The sequence below is a fragment of the Echinops telfairi genome, unplaced genomic scaffold, assembly GCF_000313985.2.
Source record: "Echinops telfairi isolate 266 unplaced genomic scaffold, ASM31398v2 ScPeMD7_3;HRSCAF=10, whole genome shotgun sequence".
Classification (NCBI taxonomy): domain Eukaryota; kingdom Metazoa; phylum Chordata; class Mammalia; order Afrosoricida; family Tenrecidae; genus Echinops; species Echinops telfairi.
In genome coordinates, this window is record NW_022103899.1 from 28,462,550 (window position 1) to 28,471,963 (window position 9,414).

At 34.2% G+C, this 9,414-nt stretch overlaps 1 protein-coding gene across 1 annotated transcript in view; it reads left to right on the forward strand.

The window, feature by feature from the left end:
* BMPR2 (bone morphogenetic protein receptor type 2) overlaps positions 1-9,414 on the forward strand; it is a 96,200-nt gene that overhangs the window by 13,047 nt on the left and 73,739 nt on the right. Inside the window, exons 2-3 of the mRNA XM_004701754.2 lie at positions 498-668; positions 2,377-2,547. Coding sequence (XP_004701811.1) covers positions 498-668; positions 2,377-2,547 — 342 coding nt within the window. The remainder of the gene's footprint in view (positions 1-497; positions 669-2,376; positions 2,548-9,414) is intronic.

Consider the following 9,414-nt stretch of genomic DNA (forward strand, 5'->3'; position numbering starts at 1 on the left):
TCTCCCACACCCACCTCCCCACCAATTTGGATCGCTTGTTGTTCCCTTGTCCCTGGGTTTGTTATCCCCTCTTCTTCCCTTCCCCCCTCCTCCCCCGGTCGATCTTTTTTTAATTGAGATACCAAAACTATTTAAAGAGGAGAAAGAATCCTGAGGATAATTTTAATTAGAAGAATGAATTAAAAATTTTGTCCTTGTTTTTAAAATTTATTTTATAATAGTTTTATTTGACATATCGTACACAATCCAATATGTCCATTCACGTACAATTCTGTTTTTCAACCCCATCAAGTGGAGTTATACAATCATCAATACTGTCAGCTCCCCATTCCCCCCCTAAAATTTGCTCCTTATTTAAGATTACCAATGAACACTAATCCAAGCCTTGTTAGAGATTGAGTAGTAATGTTTATAATGTATTAATTATATAAAATTTGGTATAGTAATATTTTCAAAGGATACCATAAATTAATTTGCCATTCTTTGTTTCATTTTAGCTTCTCAGAATCAAGAACGGTTATGTGCATTTAAAGATCCTTATCAACAAGACCCTGGGATTGGTGAGAGTCGAATCTCTCATGAAAATGGGACAATATTATGTTCAAAAGGCAGCACCTGCTATGGGCTTTGGGAGAAATCAAAAGGGGACATAAATCTTGTAAAGCAAGGTAAGTCATACTTTTCTTATCTGACTTGACTTTGTGTTTCATACAGTTGAAATTTATCTTAAAAGGAGGTAAATTAAAGCTTTCCAGGATGCCTGCTTGAGCTTTATTACCTTCTGAGGATCTATATGGGATCGAATTGACAAGAGAGTAAATAGGAACTTTAGGGGGCAGTGATTTATGTTAATGGGGAGGCACAGCTCAGAAAAAGAACTTAAGAACGGCTGTATAATTTTAAGAAATGTAGTCAGTGTCATTGAAATGTATGTATGTACTAGCTGTTGAATTGATGTATGTTTTGCTGCATATTCTCATCAACTATTAAAAATGGAATAAAATAAATTATTTTTTAAATGTATGCATTTCAAGCCCCAAATTTACAAGGTCATTTGTTTCCTGGGTTTGTTTTGATTGGCTCATTTTAATAATATCTTTTTATTACATCCAGTCATCACTCCTTAAAGATCAGGCTTTTATGTAAAAATGAAGGTTTACATAAAACATTTTGCATTCTCTGCTTTTGTGGAGGATGATCACATGAATTCACAAAATGGAGGAGAATTATATCATTATATAACTGTCAAACTCCTAAGAATCATGACCTGTCCAAGTTCACAAATAACCTTAACCATTACAGCCAATGCTACATTGTGCTTGTACTTTGGCATTTGTTATTACCAAGTGTATGTTGTTAGTGTCTGTGCACTGTAATGTAATCTTACCTTCTCCATTTTGTGAATTGATGTGATTATCCTCCACAAAAGGGATGTAGTTTTTAGTTAAAATTGCATTCTTATAATCCCCTGTGGTTGTCTTGTGTTCTTTGAGGAAATCTACCAAGATTTCTCCTTGACAATTAAAAAAAATAGCAGTAACCTTCTGTCCTTACTGCTCTGGCTCAATTTTAACTGGCCCAGCAGATCCTCTCAGCAGCTACTGTTTTTGTTGGAACATTTTATTAAAAGGCACCTTATCAAGACAAAAATAAATGTATTAATAAGAAAACTTGCTTGTAGGTAGCCACTGATCATAGAGACAATAGAAACAAAACATACCTGTGCATATATGAACTGGAACCCTAGTAGTAATAATTTTAATTTATCTTTGTAATGTTAATTCATTTGTAGTGTATGATGTTTAGAGACTATAAAGAAGCTCACAGTTCTGAGTTTTTTAAAGATTAACAGCTCCTTTAGGTGTCTTTGTGTTTTGTACCTCACGGTATATACATGTGTGTGTACTTCTGTTTTCAAATATATTGTTGTTAGGTGATACTATGTAAAGAATTTGTGCGTTTGGATGTAAACAAATCTTAAACCCAATTTTCCTCATTTAAAATATGATTACCTGATTGATGTCTTCAAATAATCTCAAAATACTTTTAATCTCTGCACAAAATTTTGTTAAATACATTTATTGCTCATTTAACTTTTACTTTCATTGTTGGACATTATGTTGTTTTCTAAGTTATTTCCTGTATTGGACATAAATATTTCATTATATTCTTGATAGATTTTTATAAATTATAATTATTAGCTCATAAGTCATAAATATTTTAGGCAGTCCATAAAAATATAATTTAATTTGTAAATATTTATATAACAAACTATATCTTTAATACTTGTACTTATATATATTTTGTACTTATATTCTTATATTCCTCTCACCTTAGTAATGCTCCTAATTTGTTTATATTAATATTGATTTGTAGGATGTTGGTCTCACATTGGAGATCCCCAAGAATGTCACTATGAAGAATGTGTAGTAACCACCACCCCTCCCTCAATTCAAAATGGAACATACCGTTTCTGCTGCTGTAGTACAGACTTATGCAATGTCAACTTTACTGAAAATTTTCCACCTCCGGACACAACACCACTCAGTAAGTAAAGTAACATCATTTTCTTTTTTGTTAGTAATTCCAAATATCTGAAAAAAAATTTAAAATAGAGAAATATTCAGTATGACCAAAGTGAGAAAGATATACCATCATAAAGCTTCATCTATTATTGGTAAGTTTATGAAATCCAGGAGTTGTATAAGCAATAAAAAATAAATCCTAATAAGTTGCTGTGGTTCTCAGAGGAACAGTCTTGAAGTAGTTCTCTTTCTTTAGCTGATTTGACTTATAACTTAGCTCCATTTAACTTTTTCTCAGTCTGTATGTTGGCAGACAGTAAGTAACAAGTGTCCATACCTTGAGTCCCCTATACTCTCTCTGATTGAGTTAATTTCAACTCATAGCAACCCTAGCAACTCATAGCATACCTCCCTCCTGTGAGTTTTCAAAGTTGTAAATCTTTACAGGAACAACAAGACTCATCTTTCGCCTTTGGAGTAGCTAGTAGTTTAGAACTGTTGACATTTTCGTTAGCAGCACAACTTGTAACCAACTAGGCAACCAGAACTCCACTGTAGAATTAAAAAAAAATCTGATAGACCAACCGACATGACCATAAATGAGTATCTGTAATGGTGCTAAGCCACAGACTTGCACATTATAGTCATTTATGGATTAGTTTGACCTAGAATTAAGGGGCTAGACAAAAGTTACTTCATTTGCTTTTAGTCCTACATTTTTTAAATTAAAATTTTAATTTAATTTTAAGCTTAATATAACTTCCTTACATAGATATTTGGATCAATCAGATAGGGCACAAATAAACGAAATCCTTGTAAATTATATATTGCTGCATTCATTTAGGCTGTTTTTTATATTAAGCAGAACGAGAAGTCTACTGATGCTTTTGTTGAAACATAAATGTTTTTAAAAAAAATAATGAGTTAATAATGAGTTAATCATTAATGTCAGAAAAGATGTGGACATTGTTATATGCCATAAAAGTTAAAGTTGTATTTACACTGTAGATTCCCAATGGTTTTTCACTACCATAAGGACACTAGTTGTCAATCTTCAAAAAAATCTTTGTTTTTCATAACTTCAGCAACTGGAATTTAATATGTAGTTTTTATTCCTCTTATGAAGGATTTTTTACCATTAACCACACACAACAAAGAAAGAAAACAAAAAAAAACCTTTGATTTTCAAAATTTTCTCATTTCATTCCCTGTAACCTTTAGCACCTTACACCTGAGGTTGACGTCACGTGGCATAGATTAAGCATGTACTCAATCAGAAGAACATTATCAGATAATTCTCATTCAGACAAAGCTGGCTAAAGATGAGATTTGTTGGGTTTGGAATTTACATCCTGTCTTCTTGTAGCTCATTTTGTTTAAGAATTTCCTAAAAAATCTGATGGTCAAAATGTTTTGTCTTTATTGAAGTAGATAAAAGTCATAGATTGCTTTTATTAATTGAGAACCTTCAAAATATTGGCCAATGGTCCTGTAGTCCTCTGCTTATTTAGTACACAAGAATAAGTAGACTGGGCTCTAGGGAAATTTGTGGTATTAAGGAAGATGAGGTACTTATTACCCCCTTAAGATCTTATTTTCTGAGACCTCTCTTTTCTTAAGAAACCCTTCAAAAAAAAAAAAAGAAACCCTTCATCTGATCTTATGCTAGCTTCTCAGGCACTACTCTTCTTTCCTCCATTAATGCGTAATTTTCTGAGTTAGATTTCTCTCTAGCCTTCAAGCACTAGCAGTGGATAATAATTCAGTGGTTCCTAATTCCCAAAAATATTTATATTAAACTGAAAATTCTTAGTGAATCTAATTCCAGATGGTATAAAACTATTAATGAAAATTTAATTCACGTTATCAGAATTATAGAGATAATAGACTATGCAACTTCCCTTCAGCAAACTAAAGAGAATCCAGGCATAAAGGTGACTGACATCTAAGCATTTATGTACCAGACATAGTTCTAAGTGTTTTGTATGCATTTAACCTTTACCTTTAACTCATACAAAAATACTATGGCTTGTTTACTATTGTATTCTTATTTTATGTTGCGATCTCTGAAGCATAGATGTGTAATTTCAGCAGTTTTAAGCGAGAGCCAAGAATCAAACCCAGGTATTCTGACTCCTGATAGTGTTATAAAGCTCTCCTCTCTATGGCCTCAGGACCTTTTCATGCTTGTTCATTTGTTCCTGGAGAGGACAGAGAAAAGATTTTAAAAAGAGAATCACATTTTCTGAAATTCCAGGATTTCTTCAGAACTTTCCCCATATATGCAAACTACCAGGTATTGTAATGGCTTCTATATTCACATGATACATTATTTTATTTAATACTTTCTTTTAAATTTTATTTGTGTTTTGAGAATATGCACAGCAAAACATACATCAATGCAAAAGTTTCTGCATTGAGAGTTCAGTGACACTGCTTACATTCCTTGAGTTGTATAACTATTTTCCCTGAGTTGTTTCTCCCTAATAGCATAAGTTCACTGCCTCCTAAATTTCATAAGTAATCTTTCAAGTTGCTCTTTGTCAATTTGATCTTTTTTTAAAAATCATTTTATTAAGGACTCATACAACTCTTATCACAATCCATACATATATCAATTGTGTAAAGCACATTTGTACATTCATTGCCCTCATCATTCTGAAAACATTTGCTCTCCACTCAAGCCCCTGGCATCAGCTCCTCATTTTTTCCCTCCCTCCCCCCTCCCTGCTCCCTGCTCCTTCATGAACCCTTGATAATTTACAGATTATTATTTTGTCATATCTTGCACTATCCTACATGTCAATTTGATCTTATACAGAGATAGATCTTAAAAGAGCATAACACTCACGACACATTCCTAACTGGTCAATATCAGGAGATATTTTTGGTTTAAAGTTTTAATGTGGTCTCAGGACAATAATTTCAGGAGTTTATCTAGCATCCATGGTTCTAAAAACTGTAGATTCTAAGAGAATTTAAAATTCTGTTTTGCATATTCCATCTTTTGATAGGGATTCGAAAGGACCCTTGGTTAAAATGTTTACTAACAGTTAGACAGCATCCAGTTGTTCTGGTCTTGATAAAAGGGGCCATTGTTCAGTGGTAATTAACCATACATTCCTATTGTCTCTCTATTCATGACTCTCCTGCTGTTGTTACAGGTGAATAGAGACCAGTTACACCTAACTTGGTCATTTGCAAGTTTGAAAAGCCCTAGGCACGATGCACTGAACTAGAAAGTAGAACAGAAGCATATTTTATTAGATCTATTAACCAAGATGTTCAATGAAATCTAAACTCCAGCCCAAAGAACCAAATCCCATGATGTCTTTGGATGTATGGAGCAGTCTAGCAGCTGCTCTTTGTTATCATCATAAATATCTATAGTATAGAACTCATGCCAATTCAACTTTTATAGATGTACGACTTAATGACACTAATTATATAATCAGCTGTGCATCCCTTAAGCAATGCAATTGTCCCCGTCATAGATCAATCTTTTGATAAGATTTCTGGAGTTTTAAAAAATTAATCTTTCTGATCATAAATTAAAACACAGCCCAAGCAAAACAAAATTTTTTCTTGGTGTCTTTGTTTTTAGGCATGTTCCTGGGGTTGAGGCACTGATTTCAGAAAATTGCACTGGATACACAGCATTAGCTCTGATTTCTTATATATGATGTTCCACTATATTTTTAGTTATTTCAAAACCAACCCAAACTCACTGCCATTGAGTCATCCCTGCTCATCATGGTTCTCAACCTTCCAAATGCCAGGACCCTTTAATACAGTTCATCATGTTGTGGTGACCCCCAACCATAACATTATTTTCATTGCTACTTCATAACTGTAATGTTGCTGCTGTTATGAATTGTAATGTAAATATCTGATATGCAGGATGTATTTTCATTGTTACAAATTTAACATAATTAAGCTAATTAAAACAGTGATTAATCACAAAATAATACATAATTATATATTGTGAAATGTTTATGTGTTTTCTGATGGTCTTAGGCGACCCCTGTGAAAGGGTCGTTCAACCTCCAAAGGGGTTGTGACCCACAGGTTGAGAACCATTGCTTATAGGACATGGTAGAACTGCCCCTTTTAAGCTTCTGAGACTATAACTCCTTACTTTAGCATCCTAGTTTTTAATTTGAGAAGAGTTCATGAGGGAGTGGGGAGCAGGCATGGAGAGGAAAAAAATGAGGAGCTGATTGCAGGGGCCCAAGTAGAAAGCAAATGTTTTGAGATTGATGGGGGCAGCAAATGTACAAATGTGCTTATGCAATGGATGTATATATGGATTGCGATAAGAATTGTATGAGCCCCCAATAAAATGATTTTAAAAAATCTTGAGAAGAATTTAGACCCAAAGGATAAGACCAAAAAGGTAAGAAATATTTGAAAAAGAATTAGTTAATAAGGGACTCCACTTTTAAGGGGCTTCCAAGAGAAGCTGTATATGGAACCATTGTGGTTAATTGGTTATACAATGAACTGTCAATCCATAAGGTAAGTGGTTCGAACCCATCAGTCACTCTGCAGCCTTTAAAAGATTGAATGGTTTGGAAACTCAATGGGGTGGTTTGTTTCTGTCATAGAGTCACTGTGAGTTAGAATTAATTAGGTGGCAGTGTGTTTTTCTTTTTGGCATGGGAGGCTATGCAATAGATTCTGAGAATACAAGTTGGATACTGTAAAACCAAGAACACAGCTTAAGAAAGAAAATTGAAAAGACATGAAAGATATGATGGCAATTTAGAATGTCAAAAACATAAGGCTTCATAGCAATTTTCATAAATAGTTTGAAGATTAAATTTTTCTTCAAATTATGCAGTAAACATTTTAGGACACATTTTAACATTGAGAAGCTACACAATTGACGTATGTATGGGTTGTGATAAGAATTGTATGAGCCCCAGTGAAAGGATTTTTTTTTTAAGTTTATAATAATACTAGCAAGTGTCAGTTACATAATCTACTGTCAACTTGAGAAGGGGTGGAGTCTAACCTGTCAATCAGGTCATAGCCAATGTAGCCTCTGTGTACGCATGGCCTTCTCCTGAGGATTGTGGCAACTCCTATCTGTCTCCCTGGAAGTGGGACACACACTCTCCCTGTGAGACATTCCTGTTGACAAGCCACATGGAGCTACAGTGCAGCTGGAGGATCCATGTGAAGACCCACACCAGCACTGATGTATGTGCTGCTTGAGTCTGAAGAGGAATGTATAGATTGGTATTGGGCATATGAGCTAATAGCGGACGTATGGACTTGATCTGGACTGGGCTGGTATGTTTCCTTAATATACAATTACTCGTTATCTAAAGCTTTTTCTTATACACACATACACAAAAACACATTTAGAAGTCAATGGAAAATGATGTTGTGTTTCAGAGTTGAGGTTGACTCTAAGCTTCTTTATAAGAAAAATCCTAACTTTTCTTTTAGGAGTTTCTATGCTCAGCTGGGGAAGTTGTGCCATCTTATAAAAAGACTACAATATTTTAATTTTAATAAAGGACATTTAACTCTGCCGGATCCATTTTGGATTTCAGATCATTTGTGTCTCTTTGCATTATACCAGATTCCCTACCAGCCATTCAGTTGTGGCACCCAGCGACTCTCGAGCACAGTGCGGAACCACTGTGGATTCTGAGGCTGTAAATCTCTATGGGTGCAGAAGAGGCTCGTCTTTCTCTTGCAGAGCAGCTGGTAGACTTTAATAGCTGATCTTGTGGTTGGCAGTCAGACAGCGTATTATGTCATCAGGGCTCTGTATTTATTCTTACAGTAACTCTTATTTTTGGCCTCTGTTTAAGATAGCAAATTGGGACTAACTGCTATTTAGTTCCTGTTAAAGGTAATACTTGGATGGGGGGAATTCCAAGTTCAATTATTTTGCACTGTTGAAATATATCTTTGGATTAAGGCTATCATAGGAATTATAACTTGACCTTTATTTAATATAATATCTGAGCTTTAGTACAAATATTTAGTACAATAGTAACTATTTTAAATAAAGCTAACATGCACTACCTCTATCTCAAACTAGCTTAAAACTACTGAAAATACCTTGATTTGTTATTTTTCTTAAATGGGTGAGCAGAGTGGAGTGGTATATGGCATGTGTTTCTCAAAAACTAGTGCTGCGAGAGGAAAATTGGTGCCATTTTTGGAATCAACAGGTCAGATAAACCGAGAAACAGGCCTACCATTTGTGTCACCAAAATGTGCACTGGCCAATGAACTAATTCAGTACAAAAGCAGGGAAAATACGTGCTCTTCTTTTATTTAAACAAATAAACCACTCTGTTCTCTTTAGTGCTTTTGATTCCTAGGTGAAAGAATGAAAATGTGGAATACTTTTATTTATATTATTCATTAGTTGATAGCTGGATCAGATGAGAAATTCTCCTTTTATCACAAGAATACATTTCTGCTAATTTTTACCATATATAAGAATTATATTCTGTGATTCTTTTAACTGGACGGCTTGTTACTGAGTTTCCTTTGAAAGTTATTAAGTTTCTTATTTCCTACTTGTGAAACAGAGCAAAAACTATTTTTGGCATTTTTCATATTCAGGAGAAAAAGCTATAAGAAGTTATTTCTGAGATACATAATAGATGTATAATAGATATTCTGCCTTATTTTTATTGGGTATATAATTTCCAGTGTTTTGAGCAATAGCTGAGAGAGACAAACAGATAAATGAATTTATTGATTCCCAACTCCTAGCATTCCCAATCTTAGACCTATGATTATGGTCTGGACTAGGTGACTTGATTTTATGGCAAAAGCTATGAGACATCACTCCCATGAGTAGAATAAGAAAGACTGTGATAGGGGGACAACACCAGAGACACAGTGTGGGAATTGC